At 38.7% G+C, this 26216-nt stretch overlaps 1 protein-coding gene across 2 annotated transcripts in view; it reads left to right on the forward strand.

Annotated features, from left to right (window-relative positions):
• Window positions 1-341: 341 nt before the first annotated feature.
• Window positions 342-26216, forward strand: part of MAN2B2 (mannosidase alpha class 2B member 2) — a 31277-nt gene continuing 5402 nt past the window's right edge. For both annotated transcript variants that reach the window (XM_037385286.1, XM_037385293.1), the window contains exons 1-11: window positions 342-507; window positions 4101-4247; window positions 7854-7959; window positions 10359-10531; window positions 11769-11884; window positions 12915-13092; window positions 16224-16422; window positions 19688-19878; window positions 20740-20926; window positions 21818-21951; window positions 24132-24388. In XM_037385286.1, coding sequence (XP_037241183.1) covers window positions 382-507; window positions 4101-4247; window positions 7854-7959; window positions 10359-10531; window positions 11769-11884; window positions 12915-13092; window positions 16224-16422; window positions 19688-19878; window positions 20740-20926; window positions 21818-21951; window positions 24132-24388 — 1814 coding nt within the window. In that variant the 5' untranslated portion in view covers window positions 342-381. The remainder of the gene's footprint in view (window positions 508-4100; window positions 4248-7853; window positions 7960-10358; window positions 10532-11768; window positions 11885-12914; window positions 13093-16223; window positions 16423-19687; window positions 19879-20739; window positions 20927-21817; window positions 21952-24131; window positions 24389-26216) is intronic.

Raw genomic sequence — 26216 nt, forward strand, 5'->3', positions numbered from 1 at the left:
CAAAAGAATTTCCTCAAAAAAAAATATTTATAGCTGTCCAAGGTGTAGTACTCAACATCTCTCTGATCAGTCTAGTTTTGTAAGAAAACCAGCCCCAGGCTTACCAACGAGAAGCCATCAGGACTACCCAGGGGCTGCGGCTTTAACTGGCTCTTGCACCCGGCTGCAGGGACCTCAAATAGCCGCAGAGCAGCCCGGGGCTAACACGAAGTCACGCCCTCGTGCCTCAAAATCCTCTCACGTAAAAGAAAACTGCTATGGCGGTTTTTTGTTTTTTGGGGTTTTTTTTTTTTTTTACAAAGCAGCTGCTCTCGAGAGGCGAGCCTGACGCCGGGAGGCGGTGCCGGGCGGCGGGAGGCGGAAGCGCGGTGGGGAGCCGCCATGCGTCCCCCGCTGCTCCTGCTGCTGCTCCCCAGCCTCCTCCCGGCAGCCCGCGGCCGGGCCGAGCTGCGGGCCTTCGTGGTCGCCCACAGCCACATGGACGTCGGCTGGGTTTACACGGTGCAGGTGGGGCCCCTTCGGAGCGAGGTTGGCCGGGGTGCATACGGCGCGGCCGGCTTCTCCCCGGGGCGGCCCGGTGGGCTGCCGGGGTACGGGTGGGCTTGTCGGCTGGGGGCTGAGCCTCTCCCGCTGCCCGGCCGCAGCTCAGCTCCCTGGGCGCCTACAAGCTTGCAAAACTACCCGGAGCCGTGGACCGCTGGTAGTAGGATGTCTACCTGCCTCTGTCCTAACACCCACCCGCTTGCAAAGGATCGTATAAATCCTTGTAAGGTGCATCTCCTGCCCTGAGTCTGTCCGGGAATGTGCTCCATCACCGGGTGTTTTGGAATCCTGACGCTCGTTTGGAGCAAGCAGGGTTAGCTTAGGAGCTGTGCCCATGAATTTTGGGTTTGCATGCACCTGTGTTCTGCAGGATGCTCCTGATGGATTTTTTTTTTTTCTTTTTTTTTCAGAGGAAAATCTTCAATCTGTTTCATGGTGTGCTTGGATTATGTGGCAGGTTTTCACGGTCTTTCTGTTTCTCTTACTAAACCAAAACTCCAGGAAAACTTCCTGTTTTTTCTTCGAGATGAGAGCAGGATACCAGGGCCTCCATAGTTGGGGTGGGGTTGGAGTCTCGTTCTAGTGCCACAGAAGTAGAGTAACAAAGTAATTTTTACTAAATACATGAGATGCAGAGTAAAATAAATCAGGTGGGGCATTAATACCTTTTATATTTGTTAGTCAAAATGCTGAATTCATCTTCATTAGTATTAATTTCTTGCATTCCTGTGAAAGATGCTATGGGTGCTTCACTTGCTAGAGTGAAGTTGCATCAGATGTTTAACTAATAAAAAAGAGCTAATGGTTCACCAAGGCATTTGTGCTGTGCATGTGTTTTGTCCTCCCTTTTTAGGAAAGATTAGTGAATTACTCTTAATACTCCAAACTCCTACTTAAATTGCATAAGGGAACATGAAAAGAATTTTTGTTCCGGTCAGTTAGTGGTAGAAAATCTCCTCTGAGAGAAATGAAACACATAATTTATTTCTCTCTCTCCCTTTTTTTTTTTTTTTTTTTTTTTTAAGAAGATGCAATTGCTTGAAGCCTCGGTTCCTCTGCTATTAAATCACAAGCATTAGCAATTCCTTTAGTCAAAAACCACAGAGGTTACCTGTGGATCATTTCAAATGCTCTGTAGTAAAGTGAAACCTGGAGGTAACTCTCTGGAATACTAATGGGATCCCAACCAATTTTACATTTTTGGTTTGCTTAGTTAATAGGTTTCACTCATGACTGACAACATGTATTTAGTGTTTCATTTCTCCATGTATAATGTGAAAAATATGTGTTTTATTTATGATATCAGAACAGCAATCTTCATTGCATGCCAGAAATTGCAGTATTGATGGAGAATTCCAGCATTGGATGTACAATAAAACTTTCATTTTTTTCCTTTCAAAGCAAGCTATCTGTTGCAATTTGATAATAGTGGTACCATAACTTACGTGAGATGTGGCATCTCACTGACATACCTTGCCGTAACTGTGAAAGACACCTCACCATTGTCTAGAATGCAATACAAAACAATTTTTACATCATGCTAGAAGTTTAAAATCTATATTTAAATAAGTAAAATCTTGCCTGGTTTATTTATACTGGCTTACTGCTTATTGTTTCATTACTCATTATCTCATTAACTGATAGAGGATATGAATTGGAAAGAAAGTTATTACTGTTGCTTGCAAGTGTCCTGGTTTATGAGAACAATTATTTTCAATTCCCACCCAGATGAGTGGGGTTTATAAAATTTGTAGGATTGGGTAATATCTTACTGCTTAGCTCCAGCATAGTTTGAGTCAGAATATAGAGTGTCTTGCCTTAATGTCCAAAATACCTCAACAAATTATTTTCAATGAGTTACTACACAGAATATTTTAATATTGTATTAAATTTGAAAAGTCCTTGTTCAGCTCTTAAAATCTAATGTACTCCGCTATTAAGAACTAAAGTTGAACCTGATGCTGTAATCATTGTACATGTACTTGGATTTTAGGATGTATTGTTTGTAGCCAATTGCCAGTCAAAAATGAAAACTCCTTAGCGGTCATTTGTGTGTCACTGTTGAGTATTAATAAAACTTAAAAGCCATTCCCTTAGTTAAAATTTCATATTGAATTAAACATCTAATAATAATCTTGATTTTAAAAAAAACTTAAGAACTGATTGAGAAATCGTTGAACAAGTAATTATTTGCATAAGCACTACAGTATTTTGAGCCGTTACTCCTACACTCAGACGTTTTCCCTTTTCTAATCACACTTTAGCATTTTTACAAAGATAGCAGTATTTCAGTTGTAGAAAGCAAAGGGTTAGAAAAAGTTCATTCTGATTTGGATCACATAATCCCCTTATTTCAAAATGTGATTTTCATATAGGGAACTTGCTTAAATTAATAATATGGATTCATATTTACATATCATGCCCATCAGTTTTTATGTGGGTGAGAGATTTATGTGTCAATTACTTCAAGATGTATGTGTACGTCTTGTGGTGTGTGTTCTTAAGCAAGTACCAGTAGTTTAAGTAGAAAAGTGTTATGCTTAGTGTTAAAAATTACATGTGTTATAAATATATATATATAATAATAATTGCTATAACAGGCAGATAACTTTGTTACAAAAAACACAGACAGTACTGGAAATCCTAGGACCTCTGCTGTTGTCTTTAGACATTCTGTATCACTTTGAAATGAAGTAAAGGCTAGAAGACTGGATCTGGACAGCAGAAGTTCTGGCAGGGATAAGTGTACATAAAATATCTTCATGTGCACAACTTCAAAATTAACGTTGTTAATTTGATACCATATCATAGGATATAACAGTGTGATAGGTTATTTGACTGATACAGCTATCATGTTTGCATTCCAATAAAAATCCATAGGCCTTATTCTGGAATACATGTCGCATTAGGAACAACATAGACAGCGTAGATGCATAAATTCTCACACTGGGTGATTCTATGTCAGCTCATTCTAAGAGTCCTTTGCCAGTTAGGTTTTACTCTATCCTAAAACATCAAGCCAGCTGGAGTTATTTTTCATGACTGAAGCTTCTAAGGCAGTAATAGTATAATTTACAGTATATGTATCACTGCATTACACTGGCAATGCACACCCATAGCACAGTCGTACTTGCTCTGAAGAAACAATTCTGGTAGTCTAGGTCATCAAAAGAAGAGCAGAAATGGAAGAATAAAGTGTGCATGTGGGTTTTTTAACTGTGTTGGTGCTAAGTCTTATATTCATGGCACTGTTGATGTAAGGGAAGGATGAAGACAGGGTAAGCTGTTCCCAGTACATCAAAAAGAAAGTGTGTATTGTTGCCTGCTGATCTTGGGGGGAGCCACGCCTTGATCTAGTCAGGTCCCCAGTCAGAGGATGTATTTTGAAGCAGAATGGCCCACAGGCTGTACATAACGAGATAGAACTTTGTTGTTCTGAGTGTTCAAATATGACATTTTTGATCTATCTCTTTTGAAGCCCAGTGAGTGTTCAGAACAGCCCGTTTAACAGTGGCAAAATAGTTTGTTTTCTACTTTTTTTTCCTCTCTTTTTTCAGGAAAGTATGCATGCTTATGCAGCAAATGTCTACACATCTGTTGTAGAAGAGCTAACAAAAGGAAGGCAGCGCAAATTTATTGCTGTGGAGCAGGAATTCTTTCGACTCTGGTGGGATTCAGTAGCCACGGATATGCACAAGCAGCAGGTAAGTTGCACTAGAGCCATGCTTTCTGTTAACAAAGCGTGCACGCTCTTTTCAGGGGACAAGGAGGGGCAAAGGATTTCACCATTTGCTTTTTACCCAGATCTTGTGTAAGCTGTCTCTGAATCTGGTGAAGGACTTTTAATTCTGAAGGCAGTTACAAGAGGTTAAAACCCCAGCTATAGATTAGAGCGGTAGGAGGTAGTAACCTTTGCACTGCACACTCTTTACACTTCACAGTTCTCATTTCATTGGTCACTTTGTTATTTGGGGGCATGCTAGTATAACGTGGGTGATTCTGAAAGAGGCTGCACCAGTATCTGTTAAACATCTGAAGCCTAACACTGCTCACAAGAGGAACTTCTTTTCTTTCCAGTAAAGTACTGCTCAAAAACCTGCTCTTTGTAAACAAGGATAATGCAGCAAAGAGGTGACTAAAGATTCAACAGCAGTGTGTTTTTCCTGGTAAAGATGTGAAGTTTTATTTGTCACTGCTTCTCTGGCATGAAGTAAACATCCTGAAATCAACGGCTGGGCTGGCAGCCTAGCAGCTGGTCATGTGTTACATTGCACTGCAAGATGTTTAAGTTTTGGACCTTAAAACTAGAGGGTATACAAGTGTGGCTTCCCATAATACTCACACAGAACTCCATGATCTGTTCTGTTACCAGGGTCCACCCAGCAGTAGCATACTACTTGCTGTACTTTACATTCCGGTTTGTTTAAAGTACTAGATGTTAAGAGCAACATGTGAAAAAAGACACCTCTTGTATGTTTATTTTTAACCTAGTCCTTCACTAAATTCTGAATTTTCTGTAATGTTCAGTATTTAAATAACAGCTTACAGCCTATGTGCAGCTGATCTGTGTATGAGAGATTTTGCTGTGTATGGGCAGTTCAGTGTTTTTGTGTGGGTACTTTGCCCATACTTGCCTGTGCAGGACAATTTTCTTGACTGTTTTTAATTAGAGAACTGTACTGTAAGTCTGGGATTGGGGAATTAAAGAAAATAGCATAGGAACTACTTGTGCAGGGACAGAAGAGTACTCTTCTAAGTACTAAGAGTAACTTTCTAAGGTAAGTTGGTCTTATTTCAAATATGTTATGCTGTTATAACCCAAGTATAAAGTAAAGGTCTGTTTCTGGTATCTATTCTTGCTGTTCTGTGGAATCCAGAAGAGTAAATGTGTATCACATTTGACCTCAGTAGTGCAAAACTACTACTTACAATTCAGCCTTTAATTTCCTAGCCTAATTACTGATAATTGTTGCTTTCAGGTGTTTTTAGTCAGTTTTCTAGTTACTTTATAGTTGCATCTCTGAAAACTGAAATTATTAAAACCACATTCCTCTTAAACCTGTATGTGAAACATTGAATCTATAGTAATATTTAAGAGCTATGATGCTTGCTGTTAAGTGACACATTTTAATGTTAGCAAGTTGGGCCTTGAAATTAGGTCACTCTCATTACTGTCCTGCTTTTTTTCACTTGAACTCTAGCATGAATGATTTTCTGTAGTACAAGCTCTCTGGTTTTAATTTTCCCCCTTTTTTTTTTTTTTTTTTTTTTGCTTGGAATACAGGATTTAGTTTCTTTTGGAATGTCTGCTTTGGATTAGGGCAATAGAATTAAAAACTAGTAAAAAGTGCAGCCTAAGTACTGAAGCTGATTTTACAGTTCAGATGAGAGTGAAATGTATTGCAGCAGTACTCAGCCAGATATGAACCTCCTAGTTCTCAGTGCATTTCTTGTGTGAACCATTCCTATCACCTTACCCTGGCTTGATGTCTGGGTGTTTTAACTAGGGGGAAAAAAAGATGTGTGGCCACTTCTATCTGGTTTGTAGGGGTGAGTTCATGTAAGGATAGTAGTAATTGTCCCAAGGACCACAGATATGTTCTTCTACGATAGCAGCCTGCTGCTTCTAAGTACTGCTGCATCTGTTTCCTCTGTTTCTCCTTCCTTTTGCCCTGTTCTGGTTAGCAAAAGTGCTTGTCATTGCAGATACTGTTTTCTTTTTTTTCTAGGATTGGATATTATTTAAATCACTTGGATTATTTTTCTTGTGTTTTCAGACTTCCAGTGGTTACATGAAACTTGCATTAAAAAAACATCTCCATGGCCCAAAGTTTGAATCAGAGTTATCATTTGAACATCCATCCAAATGGGGAATAATAGCCACAGATGCTTTTCATGTAGGTCAGGACCAGTTCTGTGCTGACACCAGATATCAGTTATCTGGTCTCCCAGCATGCTAATCAGTCACCACAGTTGGCTGGAACTAATTTAGGAATGCTGAGCCCTGAAGCGTTTTCACAACATTGTGAACGAGAGAAATGATTCTAATCAAAATTGACAATCTGGCATCGTATCTGAGCAGACACTGCAGGTTCCTGGGGTAATAAACATAATAGCTCTGGAATTGGCATCCTACATGACAGATATATATATATATATAAAAAAAAAAGGTGGATATTAAAATATGTATTTATTTGAACTTTCATTGTTGGAAGTTTGAGGTATCTTTGAAGTGCCAGCTAGTGAAGCAACTATAATAAAAACAGAAGACTCCCTAACACTTCTAGAAAGGGACACAGACTATTACATCGTCCCTCCAAACACTGCCCCCTGCTTCATCATGCACATTTGCTGAAAATTTTACTTGTCAGCATACTTCTTGTTTCTAGTGATTGAAATTAAAAAAAAACAAACAAACAAACAGAAAAACCTTGAACAGTTGAACAGGTCTTAATATACTGACAGTTTTTAAACTAGGAAAAAGAGACCAGAAATGAAGTATAGCAGTGGGTTTATCAACCAAGCAAACCTGCTACATGTGGAATAAATATTTCTTAATAAAGTATTCTGTCTCTCACAGGCTGAGCAACCTGTCTGTGCTCTGAAGGCAAAGTAAATACATGCAGAGTAGAAGTGATATGTTTGTGGCCACGGTGTGATGGCACACTCTGTCTCCCTCCTGGATCCCACAGAACTCTGTTTCCAAGCTGTTAACGGGGGTGGTAGACTGAAGGAAACCCAGGGAGCCTGGCCATGGCTACTTGCATGGGGTTCCATCGCTGCTTGCATGGAGTTGCATATTGCTCTCTCATCCAGCCACCCAGTGCCTTCCCTAAGCCAAGACAGATGCAGCAGGAGGAAGACTTTTGGAGAAGTACTAGTATCTTGTATCTTCTGTTATAATCCTCCAGCTTTAGTTGCCTTGAGGCAGGATCCTAGGCTGCTGCCAGTGCAGTGTATGGGGACAAGTTAGTGTTTAGGTAGTATAAAGGCGTGGTAACAGCCCTACTGAGAAACACCAGAAGGTCAGAGTCTGCCTAGCAGTGCATCCTTTGTGCCTGCTACCTGGTTTCAGTGTAAGCTGGGTAAACCAATGCACTGTGCAGTGTGTTAGTATGCTTTTTTTCTTCCCCTGCATCTCCTTTCAGTAGCACTTAGTACAGACAGCCTTTTATCCCACTTTTGTCCTGAATGCCTTCTTGACAAGTGTTGTGTCTAGGTAATGTGCTGTGATCTGAAATGAATTTGCAGCCTTTTTGGATAAGGCTGAAATGATGTTTATGTTCTTTGTCTTAATTGCGATATCATAGGTCCATAAGTTGCTTCAGGAGGGACAACTGGAATTTGTCATTGGAGGGCAAGTGATGCATGATGAAGCCGTGACACTACTTGATGATCAGATTTTACAGTTGACGGGTATGCATATTTGCATTTAACTTTTATTTTTCCTTGTTATTACCTTGAGGGGTTTGTTTGCTTTTCATTTCTCCACCCCGAGACTGCTATTATTTTCTTACTCTTTAAAAACTGATTAAAGCATCTCTTTGCAGATTGGTTTATCTGTATAAAAATCTTTGCTTTAAAAAAAAGGAATAGAACAGTTCTTCATTAAGCAGAAGGGTTACTGAAAGCTGGCTTGCAGTTTAATTGATGTCAGTTATAAACTCCTTTGGAGCAGAGGCCTTTCTTGGGGTGTGTGTTTGAGAGCTTAACCTCTCGAGAAGATAGTTACAGTGAAATTGAGGGTATGAAATACTCTGGAAGAAAATACCTGGTAGCAATTTAGAGTGTGGGGAGGTTGTATTGTGTAAGCAAATTCTTCTGCAGAACATGGGCCATAAAATGTCACTGAGGTCAATTGAACTTAATTGAAAGACCTGCTTGATGAAGAAACCCCCATTTGTAATGATGATCATCAGCCTCTTAGAAATAGGGGCTTATTTCCCAAGAGATGCACCATTTCCCATTTTAGTCTTCTAGCTTCTGCTTCCAGCGATTTGTATGTTACACCTCTCCATCTGATGGTTTAAAGAGTCTTTTAGTATTTAGGTTTATCTCAATCTGGTTAATGAAAAAGGAAACCAGATAAATCATGCCACCACTGTGCTATTGATGCCTACAATAAGTCATGAGGGAGTAGCATGCTTTTGTGGGGTGGCAGGGGATGTATTAGCCCCAGCTGTCTGTCATAGCTGGTGTAAACCCTGCCCATTTCAGGGCTACACTCTGGGCAGCTTTCTACATGGGAGAGTGAAGGGTCAGAAAACACTTTTATCATTTGCTGAATCTGACTGTGCAGCACTGCTAGCCTTCTTCCTTGCTTGTCAGTGTTTATCAGGAGTGCAGGGATAGCAGCTGCTTTTGCATCTCAGTGAGTCACCATGTCATGCTCTGGCCAAGAGGAAGAGAGAGGATGAGTATATTTTTTTCTCATTTGACTCCTGTGTTTAAACGTAGTATGGGCTTAGTACACCAAACCTAGGACTTCTCCAAGGAAAATACCAATACTGACTGAAGAGTCCTTTCGTTAAATGCAAATGCAGTTTTCTATTTCATTGCAGATAGCTGTGAAAAATATTATTCCTCATTTAATATCTCATTCTGTGTATAACCATAATTTTTTAGAAAAAAGAAAATTGAAGTTTGGTAATTTATTCAGCAGGAACAAAAATAGTAATATATTGTAAAATTCCCATTTATTTTTCCTGAAAGCACTCTTCTCCGTTTGAGTTACAAACAAACAAACAAATGTATCCTTGCATTGTGTGTGGAGTTCATCTTCAGAAGAGAAAGCCAATGCAGACATTTGCGGTCTACATTTTGTGTCTTCTCCTGCCTGTCCAGCCAGCTGTGTTTTAGAAGAGCCTAGCAAACTATGCCTAAAATGTGCTTTAGTCAGAAGAGTTAAACATCTTGTGAATATTTTCACTAAAGAAGACATTAACCACAGGAAAGATGAAGTGAAATGAGAATGCCTTGCAACCTCAGTTCTTCAAACATGATATTAAAACATGGAATAGAGTTAGTCCAAAATGGGGAAGATACGGCTGTATTTTCAAATAGTTCTGAGCACAATTCCAAAACTATGAAATTAAGGTCTGAAATTATTTCATTAATTATTTATTTATTCTGATTATGAGGATCCTGGTGTGATGTACTGGAGTACTGAATAAAATCTACTGCTTACTTGATTGGTTTAGGTTTTTTTAAATCATTTGTCTGAGTTTATTCTATATTGTCTGGTCTTTCTAGTTTGGGAGTTTCTTGTTCTGAAACTCATTTCGATACAAAATTAATAACATTGGTTGTACATAACGTTTTTTATCAAGATTGCTATTAACCTTTGGGGTTTTTCTTTTTTTACCATTGAGGACCATGTTAGTTTTGTTTACTGGTTGTCTTCGCTGTCCCTTTGTCCTTGATATGAGACTGAAATTTTCTGAGAATGGGTGGTATGATTTGAGCAAACATAAACAAACTCAACTCCAGCTTGTTTTCATGCAGACTTCAACCTGGTTATTAGCCTTAACCTAATCTGTATCTAAGTTCTTTTTCTCAGGCTTGTCTCTGATCATAATTCCTTTTTGTTATCCATCTTTTATGATGTTAGTAAGTTATATTTGGCATAGCAAAATAAATATTGTCAGTGTGAAACTTTCTGCTGTGAATCATTAAATTCCTGGAACTTTAAATACTATGGAAAACAGAGACAAAGATCTATCCTTTAAGTGCTTATCTGTAATACTATATGCCTATTAAATTTATAAAATGACCTTACAAAAGCATTCCTAACGTGAAGAAATTTTGCTTTGCAGAAGGCCATGGATTTTTGTATGAAACTTTTGGGATCAGGCCTCAGTTTTCTTGGCATGTTGATCCTTTTGGAGCTTCAGCTACAACATCAACTGTTTTTGCTCTGGCTGGTTTTAATGCTCATCTTATTTCTCGGATTGATTATGATCTGAAGGCTGACATGCAGAAAAACAAGGTAAAAATGAATCCCACTGCCAGCCTCTACTTACAGTAATCTAAACCATGACATTAAGATAAGCATTTCTCTGATCTGTGCAAGAAAATCTACATATTTCTTCTCTAAAAGTGACATGCTGCTTGCATGTGGTAATGGTGAAATATATTGTGTAACATGGTCAAGTAATGTCTTCATGACTTCTGGTCAAGGATAAAATATAGTGTAGCCTGAAGAAGACACAAAATGTGAGCAGTTGGGCAAGGCTAAGTGGGCATTGAATTAGGAGAGTTTGAACTGGAGGCATCCAGAATGCATTTCAGCTTCCCCTGACAAAATCTTAGTATGTTGGGGTTTATATAGACTGTTGTGAAACGTAGTGTATATGTTTGGGCATGGTGGTTGTCATGCTTGGAACATTTATTTGTGCCTATAAAATTGATAATACTAGGTCACTTAGAGTGGCAGCTAATCATGTTTTTGCTGAATTCAGTTTTTTTGCTTTATGTTCTGTCTTCTGTCACACAGTGTCACACACACAGTAAGCGTCTGTCTTTTTGTATCACAATGTTGGATCCTGATCTGTCATCAGTTTTACACACTAGATTATGTGTAAATAAGGGTCTTTCACTAGTATGTGCTGGGCATTATGCAGTTTTTATGTATCTTGGGTGAAACTCAAGCATCTCTGAAAAAGACAACAGGATTCCTGTTGAAGTTGCTGAAGCCTGGACCTACCACCTTATGTTTGCAGTGAATTGTGATGCTTGCTTTCTGCTAAAATCTTTCATGAGCTTTTGACAATCTTTCCAATCTGATTTTTTTTTTCTGGCACGTGACAGTCTCGAGGCTTCCAAAACTGTAAAAATTCTGTTCCAGTGAATTAAACATTGATTCCCACTGACTACATTGCAATCCAGACTACATCTGGATCTTTCCTAGCTTTATAGGTGTTCAGCTTCCACTGAAACAAGATGTAACACGTGTGATAAGCAAGACGTACATCTGGATTTCAGCGGTATGGTGTCAGTGTGCTGTGTCCTCTCCTCCATCAATCTAAATAAAGGCAACACTGTAGTCTCCTATATATAGTATGTGATCTTGCTTGGGGTACCGTTGGCTGGTCTTAAGTAAAAGCACTTGAAGTATTAGAAGTGGTAGAAGGGAAGGTGGACGCTCTGAAATCTCTAAGTTTTAATGATGGGATTTCTCTGCTTGTCATCAAGGGTAACAGTTTCTTGCCTTTTTTATTTTCCAGAAGCTTCAGTTCGTATGGCAGGGCTCTCCTTCCTTATCTGAAAGACAGGAGATCTTCACCCATGTTATGGATCAGTACAGTTACTGCACCCCATCACACATACCTTTTTCAAACAGGTCTGAAGGTTTCCTAAACAGGCAGAAATACTGATCGCTTTTGAGAATTTATATGTTGGAGTTTAAGCATTTCCTTTGACTATTTTCTTTCAACACTATTCTACTGCTATCTCTTGACCTATGGTAGGTCAAGGAGATGTCTAGACTCTGTAAATATAAGTCAGGATTATTGAACACCCCCAGCTACCCAACCATAATGCATGAAGTTTGTTCAGTACCGAACAACTGAATGCTTTAAAGTGACACTTACTACTGACAGGCATTAAAAACACTTGAAAATATTGACAGACTTTAAAAATAAAGTTTTCTAGCATCAGGAGGGTTGGAACACAGGTATGGCTTTCATCTACATATATATATATATATATATGTATATATGTATGTTTGTATGTATATCATGTCAGTCCCTATCAAAAAAATATAGAATAAAAATGGGAAACAAATCAATTGCTATAAACAGAAAATTTCCAAAGCAGGACTAGGTTTTGTTTCTTTGCCTGGAAAGTTAAGATTTAAAAACTCCAGGAAGCTCAGGATGGACTTGGCTGTTGCTAATTGATTTTCTGTGGGAGATTTTCAGCATTATATTGAGCTGCAATTGTGTGTATTATATCTGTATAAACTAAATCAACTAAATTTTTCCATTTACTTTGTGAAAAAATCTGAGAGCTTTTGAAAACTTTATTTTGCTCATTGGCTTATCCACTAAAATACTCTTTGTAAACTAAGTCTACTTGAGTGAACATCATTGTTACAAAACTTGCTGGTTTGTCCTGTGATTTTTTTTGTTCTATGCCAACAATCAGCAGGGACTTGGAAAGTTGCACAGTGCAAAGCAAAAACCGGACAGCCTTACCCCTACCTCCACTCCCAAATAAACAATAAACCTAAATACTAGCAATGAATATAAACTGGGGGTTTTTTGCTTCTTATTCCCTGTGCTTCTGTATTTTATTCCCGCACCTTTTGATGTATTTTTCCCAGTTGAATAAATCCTGTTTATAGCCTATTGCTTTCTCCTTCTACTTAGGTCAGGATTTTATTGGAATGGAATTGCAGCTTTCCCAGATCCACCAAAAGATGGTGTTTATCCAAACATGAGTCTCCCTGTTACAGATACCAACATCCATCTGTATGCACAAACCATGGTGGCAAACATTAAGGAGAGAGCAGCCTGGTTCCAAACAAGTGATATTTTGTGGCCATGGGTAAGTGCATGATCAGCATTCGCTTTAGAAGTGGCAAGTACACCTAGGGTATGAACAGTAAGTAGATGGTACTTTGCTACAGTGTGTACTGCAAAAACATAGATACAAGCCACGTGACATTGAAGTGTTCCGAGTAGGGTCCAAATGTCTGATTAGTAAAGATTTTTAAAGACTAGGACTTCTTTGTACAGTCTGCAAGCTGCCTACCAAGTTTTCTGCACTTCTTAATATGAAATGTGACAAAATAGTAAAGATAACCTTTTGCAAAACTGTATGTTGCGATATTGTTTCCTTTTTTCTTTCCTTGTTTTGTCTAGTTAAACGATCTCTTTACATAACTGTTTAGCACAACATAACTGTATGTTAACAAAAATCATAGCGTTACAAAAAAACGTATTACCCATTAGGTAGATGAGATCTTTTCTAACTGGTATGCAATAATTTTCTTTTAAAGTCTTTGTATTTTAGTTAGAAACATAAGCATATCTCATATCCCAGCTTGGTGATCCAAGCACTTTTTTCAGCAATTTGCTGCATTAATTACATCGTACATGTAGACATAGCACTAATATGCTCTCCTTATTTTTAAGTCTTTAGGAAGGAATAACTTTGCCTAAACTGAAGGTACAGTCTGGTTTTTTAATTCTGATGGATGCTGTAGTTCTCACAATATTAAAGGGAGATGTGTGTTCTTAAGTTGGCTATTCATGTCTGTTGTTGCAAAGAGAACAAACATTTTCTGACTGATGCAGCTTTGAGTCACTGATTTGTTCTTCTGTGTTTGTGATGCTGTTACTTTTATTGTTTGGGGTTTTTTTTGTAGGGGGTGAGGGAAGAAGCAGGGCATAATACTATACATATATATATGTGTATAAAACACTACTATATATAATCCAACAGTGCTATAGAAAAAGTTATGCTGGAATGGGGAGGGAGTTTCAAATAGTACAAATAAATTCCAAATGTCTAGATACAAACCTGCAGTTTTGCAGTAATGTAAGAAAATTTCAGTCTTTCACTTCCTGATTTGTGTGCTTGTGATAAGGAGCTTTAAACAAAGATATACTATGATTCTATATCTCTGTAGCTAATTTTAGCTGTTTTTTCATGATTACAAATACTTTGGAGTACTTGGATATTTATTTTTATTCCTTCAATTAAAAAATCAGGTGATACCTTCCCACTTAAACTCAGATCTCACATCGAGACTATTGGCACTTGTGATGAGTTATATGGACAACCAAGTGTTCATTTATGATCTGAAGCACTTAGTTGTACAGGAGTAGGCGTTGGGCTACGGGGCAGTATAAAAGTTCAAACCCACCTGCAGAGGCCATAGCAGCAGATGTATTTTCTCAAGGGCTGAAACAGATCCTTGAGATTTTTTTTGGCCTGTGTGGTTGAAATATCTGTACAGTAATGTATAGCATTCCTGTGAAAAGTTTTGTTCAGATAGTGAGTGAACATGATAACTACAGCAGATTCTCCTGGATATCCTTTTTCTACAGAGCTACACTAATCCTCAGCTGCTGTGTTCTGTGTCACTGTGAGCAGAGTCTATAAGCCCAGCATATCCCCTTCTGTAGTGCAAAGTGTCTACTTTTTATGAGGGAGTCTTCTTAGATCATGAGTTGAAAGTAGTGCTCTATAAATGTGAAATACTCTTGATTGGTAAACATATTACTTCTTCCCCACAAATCTTCCCCACAAATTTAATTGGAAGCAACCTTAGGAAGTCTGGTTTGCACTAACTGCCAGGATTTTCAGTATTTGATATGTTTTAGTAGCTCATTCCAGTTTGAAGTTGTTTTCCAATTTCTGTTATATGCATGGAGAAGATTTTTTAGTATCTCAGAAGAACTTTTCTGTTTTGGAAGTAGAATTTCCACGTTTCTGATCAGTGACTTACCCTGGTAGGTCTGAGGGGCAGGCAGGTGCACTGGGATTCATGAAGGATGCAACAGTGACCTTACTTGATGTGACCTTACTGGAAACATATAGTAAATGAAGAAAGGTAGGGGGTGGCCTTCTCATCTGGGAAAGAGAAGGGAGATTATTTGCCTTTGACTTCCGTCGAACTCATCAGATTCAGCTGCTTCATGAGTTGAATTTCAGCTCATCAGGTTAAACTCGTTGAGCTCATCAGATGAGGTTTGGGGTGGATTGCCAAGAAAACTGGCCATTTCTTCAAAACATCTGCTAAGTTTTGAAGACAAATTGCTGAGAGCGTTTTTATTTTGAAAATGAGATCAGGATTTTATGTGGCCTCCACAGCAAAGTGTTGACTTCTTGTGCAGTGCTTTCTATCTCAAGCACAGAGATGTGAAGATGAGGCTGCATTAAGCTGGTGTCAGGGTTGGCCTCTTTATGTGGAGGAGGTTTCTTAGCATGTTATTATGCTTCAGACCAATGCCTATACTGTAATGCCAGTAACTGAGGAATACATGTGGTGCCATGGCTAATTAGTTTTCCTGTTCAGCCACTGTTCTTGAACAAATCTGTGCTTGGTTATGCATTTTTGAATGTTTGCGTGTGCAAACAGTCTGTGTTGAGATGCTTTCAGGATGTCTTTGTGCAAGCATGCTCAGAAAGAAAGAGGCTTTAATACACAGTGTATCACCCCGCTTAACTGGGTGGGTGGGCACCAGAAGTACTACAGTCTACTGTCACGACAGGGGATCAGCAACACATTGTGTGACATTTGAACCTTAGGGATCTCTGTCCAGATTGTTTTGTTTCACATCATGACCTTAGTACTTCCTAAAGCTGTAAGCATTCTTAAGAGCAGGAAATAAGAACTTCCTTATAACTCCCTGTAAGTGGGAGAAATGCAGTCTGAAAAGAAACAAAGGTCATCTTTCCAGGCACGTGTGCATGCATTTTCCAGTTTCTACCACAAAATCTCATGCTCTTGCAAAATATGGTGTGTCAACACACTTGTCCCTATCTGTAATGCTGGTTGGTTATCAGCTGATATGTGTGAGTAACGCTACCCACTCTTGACATTTTTGTGACAAATAACTTTTATATGGGCAGTCAAGATCAAAAGAAATACCACTTTAATTAAAAAAAAAATCCTTCTAAATTATGTGACCCGAAGTCATTTGACTGTTCTGTTTTTGAAATTTCAGGGCTGTGACAAACAGTTCTTTAATGCATCTGTTCAGTACTCCAACATGGACCTGTTGTTGGATTATATTAACAAGCATTCTAGTGAGTTTGGAGTGACTGTCCAGTATGCCACAGTTGGTGATTATTTCAAGGCAGTTTATAGCAGAAATCTTACATGGGAAATTCGGGACTCTCAAGACTTTCTACCATATTCAACAGGTAATTACATTTACAACTGCATATTGTCTGCCTCAAATGTATGTATTTAAAATTTTAATTAAAGGAAATTGAGAAAATGACAAAGAGGAAAACCTTCTTCTCCTTATAACATCTATTTACACTACCAGGTGTCATCAAATAGACAAGTTGAGCCCAACATAGTGGTATAAGGAAGATGGTAGAGCGGTGGTTGGAATATTTCTTTGGGACTGTAGGAAGCAATGGGTGGAGGGAAGAGACTGAAAGAAGAGTGTAGAAAAAGGCAAACTTGGCAAGAAATCTAACTTGAGGTTTTTGTCTTGCTGTCTATGAGTAACAATTGAGTGCAAAGGAAAGTTAAGCACAAGGTATATTTATGAGTGTAATGCCATCCAAAATTTTTTAATGACCTGAAGAACTGGATAGATAATACAGTAATCAGGTTCTATTAACAATGAAAACAGTGACCAATGAGATAAACCTGGAGGCCTAGGACACCAGGCTGAAATTCAGTAGGGTATTTGAGTGGGTGGATAAAGAAAAAGAAGACTGCAAAGTATGTAACACACCACAAACTAGTTAGTAGACAGCAGTGATAGTAAAGGTGCTTCGCAGAGGCGTACCAACATAACTAATGCAAGAAGTCTCTCTTGACATTGGAGGGGTCCTGTCGGAATGTTCTAAAGCAGAGATCCTAGGACCCGTTCTACTTCAAATACAGATTTTGATCATTTGTTTCATGTTTGGACATCTGACTTGGAATTAGTTCTTTTCCCTGCCTTCCACATATTAGCATGCACAAACAACCCGTAGTCTCTTAGGAATTCTACAGTATTTGACCTGCATGTTATATCTCTCCTCCTCTTCCCCAAAAATGAGCCGTAGTAAGTTCGCAGTCCTCTAGATCCAGCGAACTGAAAGGAAACTGATAAATTGGAAGATACCTAGAAACAGAGGATGCATGGCCAAATAGAGCAGTGTCCCATTGTTACTGTTTAAAAGAAATGGATTATGCATAAATTAGAGCAGAGGTGGGAAGCGAGACATGGAGAAAGCTAGGAATATCTAAAGGAGAAGTAAGGCGGGTAACCAAGGGACCAGGACAATCTGAAAGCTCTTTGTTAGCACAGTGGAATAGGAACGGTCAAAGTGAAAGAGCTACTGCTGAGGATTTGATGTCGACTACGTAGTTCCAGGAAAACTGAATATAATCTTGTTGTATGGACTGAATGCCCATAGTGCTTGTTACACATTATCAGGAATCCAGTTCGTGAGCTCCCACACCAGTCTTTTATGTAAAGCAAAGCATTCTAGGCAAGGATGTCTGGTAGATCTTCACTTCAGAGTATGTTCCTGATCTGAACGACGTAGATGAACCCCTAAAGTCTCCTGGAGGAGAAAGTCTTGTGGTGAAAGTCTTGTCTTTTTCATTAAATAAAACAGTTTGGGGTGGGGGGGTGGGGGGGGATTGATCTGTAACTGAAGTCTCGAAAGTAAAAATACCATTTGTTTTCTGAAATGTCATAGCATGATGTGACACAAATTCATTGCAGCTGCTTGTTACTTGCTTGCTTCTTATGTGCTGCACTACCTTAGGTTTTCAAGTAGAGCTGAAAAGTACTGGAAAGATATGAAAGAGGGCATACCCTACCCAACATCCCTTTAATCCTTTTCCCCGGTAAATTTACCCTTTGGGGCCTCATATCAAAGTATGCAGAGAAGAGACAGCTAACTTCTCAGTTTCTAAACTCACTAATTTTTGTCACTGCCTGGATTATTATTAAAATATCATTGGTATCATTAAAATACCTTTCTGTATAATTGTAGCTACCACTACTTCATCACATTTTTTGGCACTGGGGAGGTATATCTCAAGACTATTCTGTAACTTGTCTGTTAACTTTTCAATGAATAAAAATAACCATTGCTTCCTGTGAATCATTGCGTGGACTGATCCCTGGCTCACTTACCTCCCTCTAGGGATCGTGTCATATCTGTCTTGGTGATAAATGCATTGCCAGTTCTAACTGCTAATATCCTTTTACATCTGGGCTCCTACTTGTATCTTTTGGCATAATTTTCAGGCAGTAGTCAATTGCTATTAGCTTGCATAATAGCAGCACCTTTAGTGTTCTACATGGGTGCCCACACATAGATGCAATTTCTTCCCCAAACGGCTTATGAGCCTTGCCATTCCGGTATAGATTTGACTGCACTTTCTCCCACATACTGTTTTGCTTCTTGATGATTAATCCTCTCTCATTCTTTCTGTGCCATTTTATTATGAGTCGCTTATTGGGCTTAGTGTCACTTCTGACATATACCTTGGAAACTCAAGTTTTAAGTCCCAGATAAGTATTTCCTTTTTCTACTCTACATTCTTTGTATTCTACTAGGATGCATGTGTGACTCCTCTGCTTGTAACCTTGAAAACTGAAATGGAATTCATTCTGTTTGAACTTCTAGTATTTTTCAAGCCAAAAATGATTTGTCCTGGAGTTTTTGAGCAAAGGATCCCATTTTCTAATTGTTGCCTTTGATCCTGGGCTGATAGCAGGTTGTTATGGTTGCATATATGTACTTTAGAAAGCACTTTCTGCAGCTTCTCTCTGGAAAAACTATCAGTGGTGTATTTAAAAAAAAAAAAAACAAAAAACAACTCCAAAACAAACGAACCCCACACTAAGTATAGATTTGGAGATTTTAAAAACAAGTATTTGTTTTCCTAGTTTACTCTGTAGGCTACCAGAACATACTAGCACTAGTTAACTGTTGAAATACTTTCGACTGACCACTTGAGGGCATCTTTTGATGTGGTTCGAAGTCATGTTACCACATCACTGTTTCTACTCCATTTTGAGGAAATGAAATTTCCTATAAGCCCCGCTGACTAAAAGGGAGATATATAGCGAGCATCTATCAAGCGGTAATCAAGGGTTATAATTAACTTCATTAATAATCAATAAAATATCCTCTGTGAAACTTTTACAGTTGTTTTGTGCGGATGCACAAAGAATAAATTTCTGCAAGCACAGGTTAACTTATTGATAACAGCTTTGTATCAACACTCGTGTTACTAGGCCTGTAGGAAGGAGAGTAGTTTTCCAAAGGGCACTTCCATGGCTGTGTTTCTTTGTTGGGCTTATGACTATTCCATTTGATGGCTGGTGTGTAAGCCCACAGCAGGTTTCATGTAAGAAGTTCTACAGTAGTCTAATAAATAACAAATATGTGATAACTGACATGGTGTTTTGACATGCATTGGATCAGTTCAACTCTTTAACAGAGCCATTTCAAGCATGGACTGGGTTTTATACCTCCCGGAGCACCTTGAAAGGAATTGCAAGGAGAGCAAGTTCACTGCTTTATGCTGGAGAGTCCTTTTTCACACAGTATGTCCAGAAACACCCAGCAAGTTCTATTTGCAAATGTGAAGCCTTAAAGCAACTTCAGAGCCTTAGATGGGCAGTTTCAGAGGTAAGGATTGATTTATTTTTGAATTTGAATGAAAATGTTTATTGCCCAAAGATAAAGCTTTGCTTAAGCATTTCAGCTGGGGTGTCTCAATGTTGCTTTTATGTTTTTAGAAATAACTTTCCCCTTTAGCAAGCCATAAGTAAAAATAAAGCAATTTTGCAAAAAACTGTCTTGAAGCATGACTTCAGCCCCCTAGCCATACATTGAAGGCATGGTTACTGACAAATGTTTTTTCAGCTGTTGAAAGAGTATGTGTTTTCTTTGCATATGAAATTCCTTTTCTTAATGTTAGTTCTTCTGTTTACAAAATGGCTTTTGAAAATAAAAAAACTAAACAAAAGCTGAACTGAAAAATACTGATAATCTCTACTTTTGAAAGTTAGAAGAGGAAGGACAGATTTGTTTGTTCAAAATGCAGCAGCTAAGTGATCAGCCTCATGCCATTAACCATTTACAGGCCTTAGTGCTCTTGCTAGTAATAAACATTTTGTCAGTTAAGTTATTGACCAGATCTTAGTAGGAAGTGAAAAACTTGCCTTGTTGCAGTATTTTCGCTGCAGTCTTGGTTTTGGTAACTTGGTGGGGGTTGTTTCTTTCTATTGAGCATGTAAATTTTAGTAGTGTGTAAATATTAAAAGAGGAATATATATAGGGGGAAGTCTGTGTGCATCTCATCTTTGACCATTTCATTCTATATATAGGAATTTGGAATAGGCAAAATGTGAATCTCTAAATACAGCTATAATACCTTATTATTTTAAGTTGTATGTCTGAAGGTTAGTGAACCATGTTAATAGAAGTGCAAACCTGAAATTGTTATCCTGTTGCATTGTGACCTTTCAAACTACTTTTAAACGTAAGGTCCAGCACCATGATGGTATAACAGGCACAGAGTCTCCCAAGGTGAAGGACATGTACATGAATAACTTGATGTATGGAATGTTCAACGTAAAAAAGCTAATGGCTTCCATAATCTTTGACATGAACAATGCAAAGAAGAACGGAGAGGTCTATGCTTCTGTTTACGTTGAAGACTCAGGAATACCAGGTACTTTTTACCACAGCCTTTCCAGTTTTCAGGCTAACTTATGAAAGCTCTCATGTTTTCCTCCGAAACAGTCAACATACCTATGTACCACCCGAGTTCTGTGTACCACGGCTGGAAAATCTTGTTTGCCTTATGAGACCTTCCCGACCTGAGGCAAACTTAGATGAATGCATGAGCGATCTTTAAAGTGATGTTAGGCAGAACCCTACCCTAGTGCATGTATTAGACCTGGCTCCCAGATTCAGACCTCAAATGTAAAACGGAGGGCAGGAAGAGGTGCTGATCAGGGTAATTACTAAACTAACCTTACTGTACGACACAAGATTATGTGGTAAGAAGCACAGTCACAGTTAAGAAATTTTCTTGCTATAGTGTACAGCCAGCTCGTGTAAAAAATGTAAAATATTTTTCAAGGAATCTATTCTAAAGACTGTACATTCCATTTTATCTTTCCTTTGGAAACTTCTTAAACTGTCAAATATAAGCAGTGCCGTGGGCTGCACGACACACTGGTTTGGTTTTTTACAGGGTTGTTTTTAGATTAGACTTCTCACTTGATCTTCTGTATAAGTCTGATAAAGTTAATACTGCATGACAGTGAGTTGTGGTAAGCTGCTTATTTTCACTAAATGCATTTACGTTCAACTAGGGTGTCATTTTCTGAATACGTGGTCTCTTTATTGGGTAAAGAATAGAATAAAGCAGAAGAGCTTTTGATTTTATGAAGTACTATAAGATGTTTTCCTTTTTGCAATCATGAAGTTTTACTGTGGGCTTTTATGTTAAAATATCTTAAGATGGTTGTACCTAGACAGATCTCTCAAATACTTTTTAATATCACAGTTTAATACATGGCGTTTGTGACTGATAGCTTTGTTTGCATACACAAAGGTGCTACAGATGTTGACCAATATGTTGTTGTTTATAATCCACTGGCATGGAACATCACTACCTTTGTCACGGTTTCTGTCAGCCACACGGCAATGACTGTATATGATGAACTGGGACATTCTGTACCAGCACAGGTATTTCAACTTCGTTTCCTTCTGTTGCTTTTCATTCACTTGTCAGTTTTCACTGATTGGGTCCTACCTCCTGTCAAAATGTGGTAATATATAGTATTACAGTGAAAACAAGTATCAATTCAAACTGGGATTTTCCTAGTCCTCCAAATGTTTGGGGGTTTTTTTGTTGGTCTTTTTTTTTTCTTTTTTACTTGCCTGGTCTCTCAACTAGATATTTTTTTTTTAACGTCCAAAAGGGCCTCCTGCTCTTCTAGTGTGTTTGGTTTGTCCTTTGTATGCCTGCTGTGTGTGTGATCTGGCACTTTTAATCTTGCTTTTCTTTCTATAAAACACAGTTTCCATTAAAGCCTTTTTGGTTGAAGCCCTGCCCTACAATTGACAGTCCTGTTTGTACAACTGACAGATTGCCTTGGGGAGGAGAAGAGATTTAAGAAATGTAGGTCTTTAGTTACAAGCCCAAAAGAAACTGCTGACAGTCAGCTGCCATATGACAGCTCATTCTGTCATAGCCAAGCTCCAAGACAAGGCCAGCTGTTCCCTGGGAGGGAAGAAAGTAGCCTCAAGTGAAACCTAGCCCCAGCCTTTGTCAGGAGCATCTGCTGTAGGGAGTGCATCACCGTCAGTGGCTTGATAAACCTGTAGGAATGCCTCCTGCATGTAAGGCCTGAAGGGGCATGACACAACTCCAGATGCTACTCTCTGTCCCCAAGATGCCAGATAGCTCGGTAAGTTCTGCCAGCTGGACCTAGTTTCTATTACCTGTGGCTTATGACTACCTGCACGCATCAAGGTACACTGCAGTCGGGCAGCGATGCACAGCAGCTGTCTCGTGTTGCTGTATGTACATGACGCTGCTCTAAGACCGTGCAGCTCTCGTTGGGAAGCCGTCAGTCTCCTGGGTTAGCACAAGGTCATGCTTACCTGTCAGCCACTTACCTCCCAGAAGTCCTGCCATCTGAATTACATTAGCATTTTAAGATACAAGGGGATTGACATATTTAAAGCGTTTCTTTCAATATTTTGGATGCCCTAAAGTCAAGCTGTCGTTCTTTATTTTAAAAAGACAAAGTTCTCTGTTCTATAGAGGTGATCTGTACTCTCTTTTGCTGGAAGTTACCCATATATGCATTTGGATAGTCACTTAAGGCTAAATGAAATTTCTTTACCAGTAATGAGAAGGTGATTTGGGGGCTTTTTCTTCCAATACGTACCGTTCAAAAGTACACTCATATCACACCCTCTTTCCTTCTGAGAGAAAGAAGTTTTTAACTCAGAACCCTGATGTGAGTATGTGGCTGAGAGGACTAGAGGCTTGGCAAGCACTCTGCCTTCCTCTGTACTGCATGCATGAGTTGTACAGTGAAGGAAGAGAATGGGAGCAGGCCCTGTTGGTACCACTAAGGTTAGGAAGTCTGAGGTGTGAATAACTTGACATATTCCAATCCACAGGCTGAAGGTACAGACAACTTGTTTTAATTTCTGGTTAGTCATAACTAACCTCTTTGTCCATGTAATCTATACAGTATTTACCTAGTCCCATTTTCTTGCCCCAAACCAAAAGTGGTACTAAATTATATAACATTAATGGGCAGGATACATGTAATTGAAAGAGGATTAAGAACTGTTGTTTAAGGTATTTTGATACTAAGTAACACTGGTGGTCTGTTACTGTTCATATGTGTGCCACCTGCTTCTACCTCCCTCTCCGTGTCCCTTCCTTAAGGTGAGGGCATGTCTAAGTGCTTCCTCCTCTTGCCGCAAATTTTCTCATACTTGCACTAGTGACATCGCTTATGCTTCAGTCTCTTTTCTGCCAATTGACTGTTTAGTTTAATTTGTGATTATTCTGCTCATCTGGACATTTTGCAATGCATTCTTAATCAAGATCTATGACTTCATGTTGACATTAAAATAAGATCTAACCTTGTAATTTGTTTAGTGACCTTCTTTCCTTCACTAGAAAGGCTAAACTGAATACTAAGTTCACCGAACGTGCAACTAAAAGCAGCATGGATCTACATTGTAGATCTACATTGTAATTGAGAATTAAGATTGGCATGTTTAGAAACTTATTTTTAAAGTAGTAGTTAATTTTTGTAATTTAGGGCTTATAACACAGGAAGATAGTTGTCTTGCTAACTGATTTTCTGTAATGGAGCATTGTGTATGTTAACATACAGGTTCAAAGCTCGGTGGGGTCCCATTCTACGTATGATCTGTATATTCTAGTTGCAGTAAGTGGTCTGAGCTACAGAAAATACAATGTTAGACCCTTGAATGGTAAGCAGTCTGCATTTATTGGAAGATCAGTCAAGTACAAGCGAAAAGACATAACTCGTTCAAATAAACAAAGTCGACAGTTGCTTCCTGTGGTTAACAACTGCTACCAGGTCTTGTTTGACCAAAACACGAATCTAATGCAGAGCATTACAGAGAGGTGAGATTACCTGCTTGTTTTTAATAATGTTTCAGATTCTGTAAAACGTTTTGTAAAAATCAGTTCAAGGACTATGTCATGTGCCTTAATTCTGAGACTTAACGAATAAAATTTCCTTTATATTCTTCACAATTCATTTTTTTCTCCAGCTCACATGTCTTCCTTTTCTACAGGAAATGTCAACACTAGCATAGGTGTGATTCCATACTATTTCTGTAATGTTGTTGCCCTGTTTAACCATGCAGTTGGTCTAAGATAAGATATCACAGTATTAACTAGTAGATCAGCAGAATCTCATTGTACTTTAGTTCTAAAGACGATTATGTGTTTGTATTAAAAATAAATAAGTAAACGCATACATTATGGCTGTACAATGAGCCTTAAGTGATAAAGCAAGAGCTTTCTCTTACTAATCACTAGTGTTTTCCAAGTCCTGTATCACTCTTTCTGTGGTAGAAAACTACAAAACTTTTTGCAAGGTAATATTTAACTAAAGAAATTCCATTGAATCAGGAGATAAAATGGAAGAACAGTCAAGATCTGTGTGAGATTTGGGGTTTGCAGATTGTCTTTCTCCGCTGATGTGAGTCAGCTTGATTCCTTCAGCTTCAGTGGAACTGTGCTGCTTTTTGCCTGCTCGGGATTGATTGTCAGCTATAAACTGATGGAAGATTTGACCCCTTTGACATTGGCCTAGTGACTACTGGACCTCTTTCACCTTTGTGGTTTTGTTCATAATTCCACCTCCTAGAGCAAGAATTTGTTGTCCAGTATAGTTAAAATCAGCTTTAAAAGTATATATAGATGGGCCTTAACCAAGAGCCCTGGAGTAAGTACTTTCTCAAAGTGGCTCCAGATTCTAACTTTCCAGATTCCATGACAAATTTAATGAGGAATAATAAATATCTAAACTCAAATTCCATTTTTCTCCATCCTGTTCTGGCAGGCAGAAAGAGCTGGAATTCAGCATGTAGCAGAAATGGAATATTCACTTTCTTCACAAGCCTTCTGGCAAGCCCACAATGTTTGAGTTTCAGGAAGTTTGCTTTGGGTAATGGGTAAGAGCGAGGTGTCAGATCAGAATGGGAGGAAAGGTTAAAAAAAATTGTGATCTTCAACTGTGAAGCCTTATAAAGTTTAACTGCAACAGAACTTCTATTCTAGGTCAAGCCCCTGCACTGGAAATGCCGCACAATGGGGATAGCAGAAAAGACTCGAATATGTTTTGCTTCTCAGTCATTACAATTTGTAGGTTGCTGTATTAACACTAGCTAAAACAGTTGACAGTTTAAGTTTATATGCCAGACAAAGTGATTTTTCCTGTTTTGCCAGCAAGGCTCCAAAAGAGGAGCACAGCAGGTAGCTGAGGGCAATTGCATCTTAACTTGCCTTCATATGACTTTCCAAATACTGGAATACTGAGTCATGAATAGCTAAACTGTAAGCTTCTGGGGAAAAAGGAGGAGACAAAGTAGGTACTGAGTCAGTGTAAATTTTGCTATACTGTTGCTGTTACGTTCCTTACCAGTAATAGGGAAACTTGCATCATGCTGATTCACCTAGCTACAAAGTCAATTAAAGAAACCTGGTTGATTATTCATTAATATAGTGTAACGTACCTCATTTTTGTAGAATGGGTGGGATTTGGTCCTGTAGCAACTTTTACATCAAAACAATGAGCTAACGATGATGTTTCTGTCTTGAGGTGTTTCTGGGTTTTGAAAGTATAAAATTACATAGAAACTCCATTTATTTACACACTGACAGATGTCTTAATGAGAAACACCTTATTTCTCTGCTGTCCTCATTTCCTAAATCTTATAGAATT

Source organism: Falco rusticolus, chromosome 1 (assembly GCF_015220075.1).
Source record: "Falco rusticolus isolate bFalRus1 chromosome 1, bFalRus1.pri, whole genome shotgun sequence".
In the NCBI taxonomy this organism is placed as follows: domain Eukaryota; kingdom Metazoa; phylum Chordata; class Aves; order Falconiformes; family Falconidae; genus Falco; species Falco rusticolus.